The sequence below is a fragment of the Dromiciops gliroides genome, chromosome 2, assembly GCF_019393635.1.
Source record: "Dromiciops gliroides isolate mDroGli1 chromosome 2, mDroGli1.pri, whole genome shotgun sequence".
Classification (NCBI taxonomy): Eukaryota; Metazoa; Chordata; class Mammalia; order Microbiotheria; family Microbiotheriidae; genus Dromiciops; species Dromiciops gliroides.
In genome coordinates this window covers 500,462,442-500,477,230 of record NC_057862.1, presented here as the reverse complement: position 1 = coordinate 500,477,230, position 14,789 = coordinate 500,462,442, and the positions used below count along the sequence as shown (strand labels likewise).

The 14,789-nt window shown below is 36.6% G+C and overlaps 1 protein-coding gene across 1 annotated transcript; it reads right to left on the bottom strand.

Moving 5' to 3' along the window:
• Positions 1–1,100: 1,100 nt before the first annotated feature.
• On the bottom strand, positions 1,101–14,326 carry ADI1 (acireductone dioxygenase 1). The gene is made up of 4 exons (XM_043981024.1): positions 14,291–14,326; positions 13,803–13,922; positions 4,521–4,700; positions 1,101–2,568 (listed from the first exon to the last, which is right to left on the bottom strand). The coding sequence occupies exons 1-4, from the start codon at positions 14,324–14,326 to the stop codon at positions 2,449–2,451; spliced, it is 456 nt and encodes a 151-aa protein (XP_043836959.1). The 3' UTR covers positions 1,101–2,448.
• Between the last annotated feature and the right edge of the window lie 463 nt (positions 14,327–14,789).

The window sequence follows — 14,789 nt, the reverse complement described above, 5'->3', positions numbered from 1 at the left end:
AGCCTCTGTGTAATTTAAGATTCTAAATGTGAATTCTAATCTGTTCCCCCAGTTTTGGGGGAGGAAACTGACTAAAATCACTGATAAAACGAGTTTAGGGTTTTTAAGGGTTTATGGAAAATAGAAAGAAAAAGATTGAGAACAGAATTCCAACAGCTGGCATTCCTATCTTTCCTCAAATTTCCTGTGAAGTCCTCTGCCGCCACCACCATCAGTCAGGAACCCAAAAAGCCCCAGAGCTCTCCGTGCAGGCTCCCTCTCTCCTTCCTGTCTCCTCCCAGAAAATAGGAGGCTCCCTCAAGCTGATTGGCTGGTAGCCTTGATAGAACAGCACCCATGAGCAAAACGTCATTTCCTGACCCGGGCCCCAAGGAAAAGCCACAATGCCTCTGAGCATTTTCCTCATGGTGGACGCTTTCCCACAGCAAGTCTCCAGTAGGTGGCTTCATTCCAATCATTACCACCTCCAAGGTCCCTTCCAGCTTAAGCCTATGTATCTTATGTGGTAGTTGAGGGACCAGTATCTATGTTCCATAGTTCAGAACCAGTTTAGAGGCAGCTAGCTGCTCAGTGGGTGAGCACTGGATCTCGAGTGAGGAATTCAAATCTAGCCTCAGATAAGTATTTGCTGTATGCAACCTTCTTTCAGTCTCAGTATTCTCTACTGTAAAAAATGGGGATAACATAGTACCTACCTCACAGGGTTAGTATACTACCTGATGCATAGCAGACACTTAATAATCTGTTCTATTTCATTCTACCAACGCAAGATACTAGTTTAAACTTGCATTAATAAACTCTATAATTATCTTTTTAACCAGTTTTGTTCTCATTCCAAGATCCTAATTCTTTATGTTTTGTTATACCAACAACATAATTTCTCTTCCTGAAATGCAATTCTTTAGCAGAATCTAAAACTTGAATTCTGAAAGACCTCACTATTTAAAGTGTCTTTAGTAACAGGCTTAAAGAAATAGCCTCATCAATACAACGGAAATTAAAGTGTTGAGCAATTGTTAAAGTTGATAGGTTAGCTAAATCAGAATGCCTGTGGCCATGTCATAGTCCCACCCCCTAACAGTTAACTTTGACCAAAATAATTTTATTTTAAAAAATTTAATTTTATTTTTTCCGAATTACATGTAGAAATGATTTTTAACATTGTTGTTTTTTTTTCAAATTTTGAGTTCCAAAATTTCTTCTCCTCTCCCTTCATCCCCTTCCCTCTCATTGAGAGCAAAATAATTTAACTAAGTATCTCAACGTTCTCCTTGGTCTGTGAAGGCACTGTCAGGGAAGGAGAAAAACCTGGATGGCTCCTCAGAGAAGAACATTAAGGTCCCTGGGAAAGGCACAATCCATGGGAAATAAGGACCCCTCTACATAGGCAATAAAAAGAATGCTTGAACTTCTTTTCTCTTTAATGTTCAGTTTCTACAATAATTACAAAGTTTTGCTTTGTAAAAGACATTTTAAAAGACTAATTTTTAAAAAGTTAGCAGCTAAGCAATTTCTGTTTGATTATTTACATGGACCAAAGACTTAGGTAAGTGAGGGTACTAGGGATGTAAAAGAATCATTTGATCAGCTAGTTGCCCACTTTAGCAATCAAAGAACTGAGAATTTAAGAGACATTCATTTAACTTGTTCTTTCACTTTTTCTCATCTCTGGGACAAGAATGTGACCTGGTTAGTACTAGCCTGGTTGAAAATTTTAAGATAAAGATAGATTTCCAAATATTTTAAATGTTCAGAAATAAGGCACTTTATCCAAGGAACTGCTGATTTCTGGTTGATGATGATTTCTCTATAGAATTACAAATTAGACACAATTGTATCACAAAACAATTGAGCTCCACTGGAAAATCTAAGCAGATTTTCTTACAGTGTTGGAAAGATCTGGTTCTCCAGGATGTAGGAGGTAATCAGTAGATGTGCACACCGAGTCTTTTGTCATAGGAATGATAATAACTTGTGATACAGTATCTATAGTCTCTTTCACCTAAAAGGTTTGCAGTTAGAATCAAGAAATTTCTAACTAAGAAAAAGTTTCTAATGCTTATATGATATATAGATACCTACCCTTCACAGTGCTGGGGATGGGATTACTAACCTACTTAAAAGATACGACCAAAAATGATTTTACTCTATTATTTTTAGGGACATATTTTTTAAAATATCTGAACCCATGTAACCCAAACCAGAATTTTTGCTTTATATTTAGAAAAACAAAAAGGTTGGTTTTTTTAAAACAAGGATTTGATCATAATCTCAGTTCATTCCACACTGAATTAATGTCTTTTCCTTTCTTGAATCAGACAATCTTGAAAAGGAAAGAACTCAAATTCAAGTCTATGACATGGCAGAAAAAGGAAAACTGTTAACATTTTGTTTAATTATCATGTTTGGCCCATTTTCAAGTAGTGTGTCAGACTCCTGGGAGCATCACTATGCACTTTGGGTCAGAAACTGCAAGTACTGTCCTCGAATTTCAAAATGATCAGCCGGACGATTGTATGCTTTCCAGACCGGTTCCCCAACAAACAGCCTCATTGCTTTAACATAGTCCTAGGGAAAAACAGAGAACAAATTATTGAAGCAACTTTGAATTTGTTGTTTGAAATAAATGAAGATGAGCTTCCTTAGTACTGTAATCCTTGCCAAAAGGGTTTCCCAAAGAGTCCCTATTTCAGTCACAGAGTTGTTGGAATAGAGACAAACACCCCAGAGGTAATTCTCAGGCTCCTTTTCTGTAAAAGGTTTTTAAAGCCTGTTTCAGAGACCAGTTTAAGCTTTAAGCAGCAGCAACACAAAAATACCTAAATCTCAGGTGTTTTCCAGAGACATTAAAATGTAGAACTAGAGGCTCATGGATCTGGAGCTAGCAGGGACCTTAGATCTATTTCTATCTCAAACCCCATCCCAGTAATGGGAAGGGGAAACTGAGGCTAGAAAGTGAAAGGAGTTATCCAAGGTCACAAAGGTAGTACGAGTTAAGATTCAAACACAGGCTCCTCTGACTCCAAAGATCAATACCTTTGTCCCACCCCCAACCCCCTGAAGACTGCTCACTATAAAGATTATGAAAAGAAGCCAAAGCCAGAAGAAGCAGGCATAAGGCCATGTGTGAAACTGACGTTTTGATCCTCCTTTCTACTGCCCTTTTGAAAGCGCTTCCCAGAGAGTGTGTGTTTGCAAGGCAACCCCGAATTTTGGCAGCCGGCAGATATATACACTCCCTAGCCTGTTGATAAGGAGAGAAATGGAGAAAGACGGGGACCAGGAGGAATGGGAAATTTGGAAGTGACACTGATAAATGAAGGTTGGACCCAATTAAATTCAATGTTTATGTTAATGTTAATATCTTAAATGTTAAATTGAATTGAAAACTTTTTAAAGTGCAAAATATATTTCTACAGACCTATCTCACATTGTTTCACATTACTGTGCCCTTGGGACTTCTCTGAGGAAATATTGGTTAGGGAAGAAACTACCCTCAAGAAACAGTATAAAGGGCAGCTAGGTGGCACAGTGGATAAAGCACTGGCCCTGGATTCAGGAGCACCTGAATTCAAATCCAGCCTCAGACACTTTATACTTACTAGCTGTGTGACTCTGGGCAAGTCACTTACCCTCACTGTGAAGAAGAAGAAGAAGAAGGAGAAGAAGGAGAAGAAGAAGAAGTAGTAGTAGTAGTAGTAGTAGTAGTATAGAGCATAAGATTTGGAGTCAGGACCACTTGGGTTCAAATCCCAGCTAACACACACTTACTAGCTTGGCTGTGTAACCTTGGACAAGCTACTTAATTTCTCTGGACCTCAGTTTCCCCATCTGTAAAATAAGAGTGTTCTACTTAATAGACTCTAAGGACCCTTCTATCTCTAAATCTATGACCATCTGAACTCACTGAGCATGAATTCCTCTTTGTCTATTGTTCCTTAGCCTGACAATGTCAAGGAAGTTACCTATTGCATATTTTATTATATCACAGAGAACTATATTTTGCTCAGAGAGTCATAGTCTATAGGGTACACTATTAATTTTTGTTCAGTCATTTTCAGTCATTTTTGACTCTTTGTGACCTCTTTTGGGGGTTTTCTTGGCAAAGATACTGGAATAGTTTGCCATTTCCTTCTCCAGCTCATTTATAGATGTGGAAACTGAGGCAAACAGGATTAAGTGATTTCCCCAGGGTTACACAGATAGCAAGTGTCTAGGGCTGAATTTGAACTCAGGTCTTCCTGACTCCAGGTCTTGGCACACTCTACTATACCATCTAGCTGCCCCTAAACACAAATGAACCATGTAAAATAAACAGCTAAGTTCCATATTACTAACCTATGCTAGGTTGTTTCCTTGGCAAAAGATATATGTCATTAGTAATGCCACTCAACACTCACACACCAACATTTTCTTTTGGCAGGTAGAGACAATGCTCTATTAGGGTTTGTGTCAGAAGTTATCAACATCTGCATATTTTACACTTGGGAAAAAAAAACAAGAAGTTATAAATTCTGTACTGTTTCATCCAGGGTGAAGCGATGATAAATCCCAGCTGGAAGTGTTATCATGTCTCCTTTCTCCATGAAGATGCGGATCCACTTGTCTTCTTTATCTCTTACATCAAAGTATCCACTTCCATCCAGGATATATCGAATTTCATCATCAAGGTGTAAATGTTCTTCATAAAACATCTTGATCTAAAGGAAGAGAGAACTATTAGTGAAGTATTAAAGACCCAATATGCAAATTAACAGGGGCTCACTCAGATTCCAGCCCTCAAATTACTTGAGGGAGGGCAGAATTATAATGAAAAGGAAATTCAATCATACACCATGAATACTGTACTTTTCTAGATTCCCTGCCTTAGGGACATATTATCAATATGACAAATAGAGACAGGACTAGGGAAAAACTCAAAAGCTGATCAAAATTTTTTAAAAATCCAGACCATTTTCTTAAGATTCCCTCTAAGTCAGGGGTTCTTAACCAAAACTTTTTTAAAAAACTACTTTGATAACTATTTTGATATAATTGGTTTCCTTTGTACTTTTATGAATTTTATTTTATGCATTTAAAATATATTCTGAGAAGGTGTCCACAGGCTTCACCACACTGCCATAAAGGTCCATGGCACAAAAAAGGTTAACAACCCCTGCTTTAAACATACATATTAAGATAAGGTAATAATGCAAAGTGCTTAGCCAAAGAAATAAACAATGATTTTAAATAACTGGAGGGATAATATAGTGCTTATGGCTGGTATATACTAATACAATAAAAATAATAAAGATCCTACCTAAATTAATTTTTCATATTTAGTGCTTAGGTATATCCCACAATATACTCTAAAGGGATATGTGGACTTAATGTTAATGATTTATACGTATTAAAAAATTAGAAGAAAGCAGATCATATACCTTTCATGGCTAAGGATAGGAGATGTTTCTTTAACCAAACAAGGAACAGTCAGTTACAAATATAAAATAGGGGGCAGCTAGGTGGTGCAGTGGATAAAGCACCAGCCCTGGATTCAGGACTTGAGTTCAAATCCAGCCTCAGACACTTGACACTTAGTAGCTGTGTGACCCTGGACAAGTCATTTAACCCTCACCGCCCCACAAATGAATGACTGAATGAATAGGTGGATGAATAAATAAATAAATACATGAATAGTTAAATAAATGAATGAATGAATAGAATAGATGACTTTGATATACAAAAACAAAAAGTTCTACATGGATAAAATTAATGTACCTAAGATAAAAAAAAGAAATCAAATGGGAAAAAAAACCTTTGCATTAAATTTCTCTGATGTTACTATATATGTATAATATACACACACATTTACATACATGTATATTTATGTGTATATATAGCCAAAAGCTATTCCCCAATTAGTCAAGTGGTCAAAGGATAAGAAGAAACAATTCTCAAAAGGCTTACAAATTGGGGCAGCTACTTGACACTTACTAGCTGTGTGACCCTGGACAAGTCACTTAACCTCCATTGCCCCACAAAAAACCCCCCGAAAAAAACCAAAAACAAAAGGCTTACAAATAATTATCCACATGAAAGAATTACTAATAAATTCAAATTACTACTAAGAAAAATACAAATCAAAACAACCCTGCAAATTAGCAGAAATGACAAAAGATGGAAATAATTATTATTGGAGGGGTTCTGTAAAGGAAGGCACACTGGTACAATGTTGGCAGAGTTGTGAACTGTTATAATCATTTTGGAAATCAATTTGTAATTATACAAAGAAAGTGACTAAAATATCAATATCCTTTGAGTAAGAAATTCTTTTACTGGGCTTATATCCCAAAGATATGATTGATAAAAAAAAGTCCCCATATACACTACTATCTGTATAGCAGCAATTTTTGTAATAGTTAAGACTTGGAAACAAAGTAGATGCCCATTTCCTGGGGAATGACTAAACAAATAGTGGTATGTGAATGTATTGGAATATCACTAGATTGTAAGAAATGATAAATGTGATGACTACAGAGAAGTATAGAAAGATCCACATGAACTGACACAGAGCAAATAGAGGCAAGAAAACAATATATACAATGACTATGTAAATGACGTAAATAAAAACAACTATGTAAACTAGAAATACACACACACAATCAAAAGTGAATGTTTCAAAATTATAAAGAAGAAGCATGGTTGGAAATAAGAGATATGAAAAGAAACTCCCACCCCATCCCTTTGCAGAAGTGGGTCGTCTATAGCTGATGTACATTGTACATATTTTCTGACTTTTCCATGATGATGATTTTTTTTCTCTTTCTTTTTGTTGGTATTTTCAAAATACCTTTTGTTATAGGGGATGGTTGTCTGGGAGGAGGAATACTGGGGAAAACTATGGTGATAGAAAAAACAAAAGACCTTAATAAAAACTACTTTAAAAAAAAAATCAGGTACCTTTCATAGCTATGACTAGAGTGAATTATTAACAAAACAAGGGATAAAGGCAATTACAAAAGATAACAGATAATTGCAATTTTAAACTGATAAATTTTGAATGTACAAAATTAATGAAATTGATATTAGAAGGGAAGCAGGTTGACTGGTGTGAAAGCATATTAAAAAAACCTCCTTTTTTAGAGCAACTTGAAAATATTAAAGAAATAATGTTTTCTCCAGGTTAAAAAAGTTTCCCTTTGGGAAAATGTGTAAGAGGTCAAGAACAAAAACTAAGTTAGAAAGAGAAAATATCACCTACCATTTTCCATTAGAAAGGATTAATATGGGCTGTTTTGGGTTTTTTGATCACTGAAAGGAAGTGCCTTCAATCTTAGAGGGGGGGGGCAGCTAGGTGGCGCAGTGGATAGAGCACTGGCCCTGGAGTTAGGAGTACCTGAGTTCAAATCCGACCTCAGACACTTAACACTTACTAGCTGTGTGACCCTGGGCAAGTCACTTAACCCCCATTGCCTCACTTTAAAAAAAAAAAAAAAAGAAATTAAAAAAAAAAATCTTAGAGGGGAATGGTATGCAAAGGTTAACCCTAGACTGCATTTTAACATATGACCTTTTCCTTGTTCAAGATTCCTAGAAATACAGTACAATAATACAATAAACATTTATTAAGTACTTACTATGTGTCAGACACTGGGCTAATAAGAATACAAATAAGAAAAATACTCCTTGACCTCATAGGGCTTACAATCTAATGAATAAATATTACCTCAAATTATCTTAAGGTTGAGAAATGTCCTAAGACATGGGAAGACTGTATCCCTTTTGACATTTCTCTAAGTTAGAAATGTTTGGATTTAGAATGTTAAATTAATAAAAACTGTTTCTATCAGATATACCTAAAACAGAATAGACTATTAATATTTTTTCTTCTTTGTATCAAATGTCCTTTAAAAAGATATAACATCAGGGGCAGCTGGGTGGTGCAGTGGATGGAGCACTGGCCCTGGAGTCAGGAGGACCTGAGTTCAGGTCCGGCCTCAGACACTTGATACTTGCTGGCTGTGTGACCTTGGGCAAGTCACTTAGCCCCAATTGCCTCACTAAAAAAAAAAAAAAAAAGATATAACATCTCACTAAAAAAAAAAAATTAAAATTAAAAAGGGGCAGCTAGGTGGCGCAGTGGATAGAGCACCGGCCTTGGAGTCAGGAGTACCTGAGTTCAAATCCGGCCTCAGACACTTAACACTTACTAGCTGTGTGACCCTGGGCAAGTCACTTAACCCCAATTGCCTCACTAAAAAAAAAAAAATTAAAATTAAAAAAAAAAGATATAACATCTAAGATAAAGTTAACTTGCTATATAACAAACATATAATCAGAGGTTCACTTGAAGTCAGGTATTTTTTATTCATGATTAAGAAGAATAAATGTTGGAAAAGAAACAGGTATGTCTTGTTTTAAGAAAGCCATATCATAGAAAACTAAATGTAGAATTTCTGAGCCCTTTTCTCTGGCCATCTAGTCTAGCTTGACAGTACCCCAAACATATTTTGTGCAGCTCCCCTCCCCTGGACTGGACAGCTAGGTGGCATTATGGATAGAGTGCTGGACCCAGAGTCAGGAAGTCCTGAGTTCAAATCTAGCCTCAGACACTTAGTACTTGTGTAAGCATGGACAAATCATTTAGACACTGCCTCAGTTTCCTTATCTGTGAAATGGAGATAATAATAGTACCTACCTCCCAAGATTGTGAAGATAAAATGAGATAACATTTGTAAACTTTTAAAGTGTTACCCAAATGCTAGCTATTCTATTATTTGCTCACACCTTTCTCTGAGCCTAGAATTCCCACACTCCCTCAGCAATCCAAATCCTATCCTTCCCTTCAAGAACCTGCTCAAGTCCCTACTTTTTCACGACACCTTTCTAAACCAATATATTTTATTTTATTTTATTTTTTGGTGAGGCAATTGGGGTTAAGTAACTTGCCTAGGGTCACACAGCTAGCAAGAGTCAAGTGTCTGAGGCCGGATTTGAACTCAGGTTCTCCTGAATCCAGGACCAATGTTCTATCCACTGAACGACCTAGCTGTCCACCAATACACTTTACAAACAAACTTACTCTCCTCTAAATCCCTATACCACTTGCTATGCTCTCTTATACACCAGTAGCCATAGACATACCCTAGGCACCCTGCTTGAAATGCCAGAAGTGAAATGAGCTGCTCTAGTCACACAGGGAGTTAAGGGCCACCCTAGGACTTTAACTCAGTCATATCTCCTGACTCCTAGTCCACTGCTCTTTCCACAGCCATAGTTATGGGGGACAGGAACTCTCTGCATTCCCAACCTTGAAATGTTGCATTTAGAGTAGGAAAGGGGAGTAGTAACAGGGGTTTCTGGTAATGCTGTGTTCTCCAAGGGTTACTGGGGCTTCCATAACCCCACACTGACTCACTGGGCAGAACACCTTCCTAGATCTAATTCAAGACTTTAGATGAGAAATGGAATAGATTCTCTACACAGAAAGGTGGCCAACCTCCATTTATGCTAGAGACCACCCCAACCATTTGGCAACTGAACAGGTGATCTTGTGAGATTTCCCATATTATTTATTTTTTGTAATAGTACTTAATGTTTTATATATTTATATCTTGTCTCCTTAGGGAGATTATCCAATCTCCATGAGTAAGGATCATGTGCTATACAATCATATAGCTAGGCCTTAACTCAGCAAATATTTTTTTTTTTAGGCTTTTAAAGGTTTATTAAAAAATATAAGGTAGTGAAGAGAAAGAATGAGAACAGATTCCTTATAGCATGGAAATCCTAGCTTTCCTAACAGCCCACGTGAAGTCTTGCCACCAAGCCATAGTCTCGAACCCTCAGTAAATATTTTATGGGCTCACAGATGGAGAGCAGGGAGACCTTTAGAGACTACTGAGTTCAAGCCTTTCATCATACAGGAGAGAAAATAGTTCCAGGCAAGTCAAGTAAGTGACTTGCCTTTGGTCACAAGTGTCACGTCAGACCAAATTTGACCCTGGGCTTCTGACACCAACTTTAGGACTTTCTCCCAATACACCTCTTGCTATTATAAAATTATATTTTGTTCCAGTTCTCCTGACTATCTCATCCCCCCTTCTAGTTAGTTTAGTAAGTTTAGGAGCAGCCAGTATAAAGTAATAATGTTGTTGTTCAATCGTTTTCGGACATGTCTGATCTTTGTGAACTCTTTTTGGGGTTTTCTTGGCAAAGATACTGGAATGGTTTGACATTTTCTTCTCTAGCTCATTTTATAGATGAGGAAACTGAGGCAAACAGGCTTAAGTGACTTATTCAGGCTCACACAGTTAGTGGTATCTGAGGCCAAATTTGAATTCTGGTCTTCCTGACTCCAGCCCTGGCATTCAATCCACTGTACCACCTAGATGCCTCATAAAGTAACAGTAGAACCTGGTTCTACTATTTTGGTTCTCCAAAAGAGAACCTGGAAGTCTCATACAAACCATCCCAAAGATCAAAGGAGCACAACTTACAAATTGTATCATATATTACCCCAAATCCACATCCCAGTAATATGTGCTGAATTAGAGGAATCATCTATACTTTGCTGTCAGAGTCTTTTGGTCCTATGATATGTAAATCTCAGACAAGTTCTAAGATACCAACAGAGCACCAGATGGTGCTGATAACTTTGAGAAGATGTGGACATGTTAACTTCAAAGTTTTACCAACAACTCTGAGATGAGTGGATGTTAACAAGCTAACCCTAAGGTAGCACAGAGGAAAGTTAATCTGTTCCCCACAAAAAAACCCTATAAAAATGTGAACTCAAACTCTTGCTCTTCCCCCTAGCACTCTCTCATCTCCATAGGGTCAATGATGGCAAGTGCTCCTAACTCTAATTCATGGTTATGTGACTGATATTCGATGCCTCTCCCCTTCTCCATGCTCTTACTCACGCTGCCTGCCTCCCTCTACCACTCCGTCTGGTCCCCACCTTATCTGCCTCTGTATCCCTTATGCAATTTGTCTCTGCTATACTCTCTGTGCCTAATTAAAATATGATTGCTGCCCTGTTTCCTGCTACCAGTAGTGGTATTTCTCAATAAGTAACCAAAGAATTGGGTATGCCAGTTCTTATCAATTTAGTTACATACATTCAGCTGTCCAAAAGCAGAATGTGTGGTCTTGACAAGCGATGAAGTCCTCTTCATGGGAGGTTTCCCAGCAGGAACTAGAGAACCATCTTGGGTATATTTTAAAGAGTATTACTTTGGGGGCAGGATTTCTCAAACTTTTTGTTCTCAGGACCTCTGTTCACTCTTAAAAATAGAAGGTCTCAAAAAGTATTTGTTTATATGGGGTTTATCTACTAATGTTTACCATATTAAAATTTAAAATATGGATTTAATTTATTTTAAAATAATAATAAACCTATTACAAGTTAACATAAATTACATATTTTTATAAGAATGAACTCTATTTTCCAATATAAAAATTAGTAAGAGTAGCATTGTTTTATGCATTTTTGTAAATCTCTTTAATGCCTAGCTGAATAGAAGACAGATGGATTCTCATATCCCCTTCTGCATTCAATTCTTTTGTGATATATTCATTTCATTGACATTTACAAAGATAATTCATCTCACACAGATATACAGTTGAGAAGGCAAACAACATATTAATATTATCATTAAAATAGTTTTTATCTCAGGAACCCCCTGGGAAGTGTTTAGGGGACCCCCAGGCATTCACAGACCACACTCTGAGAACTGCTACTTTGGGTCATGGGTTTGACTAGATGGTGGTGTAAGGTCTCTTCCAATTCTAAAAATAAAATTTTGTAACTGAGAACTACTATTACTTGAAACACAAATAAGGAAAAAATCTTTCTAAAGCAGCTTGATTACTTTATCACATTCTAAATTATAAATATGAAAAAATAAATTTTTCACTAGCACAAGGATAATTTGGTAATATCCAAGATATAAACGTGGAATACACAGTATTTATGCTTTAGACTCCCAGTTCTGAGTCAGTAACACAATATCAATTAATAGTTGCAAGCTGGTTCAATGTTGCTTCAGATACAAACTTAAATTCATTATCTTTTTAAGTTCCGTAATTCTATAAAATTTGTGGTATAAAGATACACAAAGTAGAATTCCAAAATGTAGAGCTTAATTGATGAGTATTTATTTACAGTGTATCTGTTATATTCTACAGATAAAATGGGTTTCTTAAAATGGATTGAAAGAAATCAGCTGATACTACCAATAAGAACAAATACCAGATAATTTTGAACCATAGTGAAATACCTATAGGTTGAAAGTTATTCTCAAATTGATAAATAGTCAAACAATATAAAAAAAATAGTTCTCTAACAGCCACATGAAGGAATTCTCCTAATTACTAATAAGAGAAATGCAAATAAGAAAACCTGAGTTTTCACCTCACCAGCAAACTGAAAAAAATGACAAAAAGATGAGAATACTCAGTGTTGGAGGGGTTAAAGGAAGATAACTTGATACATGGTTGATGGAACTATGATTTGGCATATCCATTCTGGAAAACAATTTGGAATTATTCAAATAGTTACTAAAATGACCATACCCTTTGACCCTGAGATTACACTTTTAGGTCAAGAAGGTGACAGGAGCAAAAGAACAAATCCATATAAACTAAAGTACTTAGAACAGTACCTTTGATGGTGGCAAAGAACTGAAAACAAAGTAGTTGCCCATTGTTTGGGGAATATAGTACATGAGGGTAATACAAATGTGCTGTAAGAAATGATAAACTGATGAAAACAGAGAAGCATGGAAATACATGAACCGATACAAAATGAAGCAAGTAAAATGAAGAAAACATTAATAGACAATGACTACAACAATGCAAATAGGAAGAACTACAAAACAAATTAAACTGAATGTTTCCAAATTGTAGAGAATAAGGTCTCCAAAAAAGAGATATAGGAAGACAACTCTCCCAGAACCTTTGCATAAGTGGACCATGAATCTGGAACCTTGCATATAATGCCAGATTTTAAAAAAAATGTGTTGACTGGTTTTGTTGATTTTTTTTCTTTTTGTTCTAAAGGATGTTTTCTGGAAAGGGAAAGAAGAATATGGTGGAAATGTAGGTGATAAAACAAAAGATACCAATAAAAATGTAATTTTTAATAATGCAGGCTGTCAAGAGTCATACTGATTAATCTGTTCAGAGACAACATGGTCCCAAGAGGAAGAATTAGAAGCAGTTGGAGCAGACTGTGTTATCATGGACCTCCACTACTAAAAGACCAAGAAGCATAGTTGCTCTAGGAAAGAAGAAATGGAAAGATATTCCAGTAGTCAGGCAGTTTCTAAGAAACAAGAAAAAAGTCAGACCAAAAGAACTGAATAAGTCACCGTAGTACTCGGTATGTAACAAATATCAAGATTTGGCCAAATCCAAATAAGCAGAAATAGAGCAGCAAGTCAGTTTGTTTACAAAAAGTTTACTAAGTCCTTATTTAGATATTCTTTTTTGTTTCTTTTCTTAACATTGTTAGGTTATTCTATTTTTACTGTTACTATGGGGTTTCAAAAATAATGATAAATTCCTACTCATTGAAAAGAAGTCTGGGGGGGCGGCTAGGTGGCACAGTGGATAAAGCCCCAGCCCTGGATTCAGGAGTACCTGAGTTCAAATCCGGCCTCAGACACTTGACACCTACTAGCTGTGTGACCCTGTGCAAGTCTCTCAACCCCCTATTGCCACACACACACATGAGAAAAAAAAAAAAAAGAAGTCTGGATACAGTCTTCAGTCACTAGTAAATTCCCCTCTTCCAAACAATTCAGAATTTCCCTTACCTTTTCTTCATAATTTGGCAGCTTATCTCTGCAGATGGTTATTATGTCCATCCAAGAGTAGTTTTTTTCTTTTCGGATCTTCTCTAGTTCTGGGTCATTCTCATACTTGTCAGCATCCAGCTAAAAGATTAAGAAAATTGCTTACTTAAATATTAACACGTTTCTCAAAAAATGATTTACTGGGCAGCTAGGTGGCGCAGTAGATAGAGCACCAGCCCTGGAGTCAGGAATACCTGAGTTCAAATCCGGCCTCAGACACTTGACACTTACTAGCTGTGTGACCCTGGGCAAGTCACTTAACCCCAATTGCCTCACCAAAAATAAAAATGATTTACTGATTCCCTTCTAGGGACAAAATTCTGTGTTAGGTAATTGGACATAATATGGAACACCAAAATTAATTTGACAGTACAAAAAACTGCTGTTTATTCAGAAAGGTCTTGGAAAATGCTTTTCTGGTTAATATCCATAGTACCTAGTGAAATTGCCTGCAAGTTAGCTTGGGCAGCCTCAAAATTTCCCATATAGTCAACCAACTAATTGCTATGCTGAGTACAAGAAAAAAATTGGATAGAAATGAGTTTATAAAAGGCCATGTTCTGGAGAGTTATGATCTGATTACATAGTGGGCTAAGTAGATGACTTCCTGTTCCTGATGGTAAAAGGTAAATAATGCTGTAAATTTTTCTGTATGAAGTAGGTATAAGATGAAATCTAACAGTACCACCACTCAGGGTAGGAGGGCAGTTGGCAGCGGTTATAGCAGGCTCCCTAGGTAGCACAGTAGTGTTGGGCCTTGAATCATGAAGACCTGAGTTCAAATTCCATCTCACACACTTACTAGTTGTATGACTGGGCAACTCACTTAACTTCTCAATTTCTTTCAATTATAAGATGAAGAGAATAATAGAATAATAATGTTGTTGTGAGGATCAAATCAGATAATACTTATAAAATACTTAGCACAGTGCCTGGCACATAGTAGGC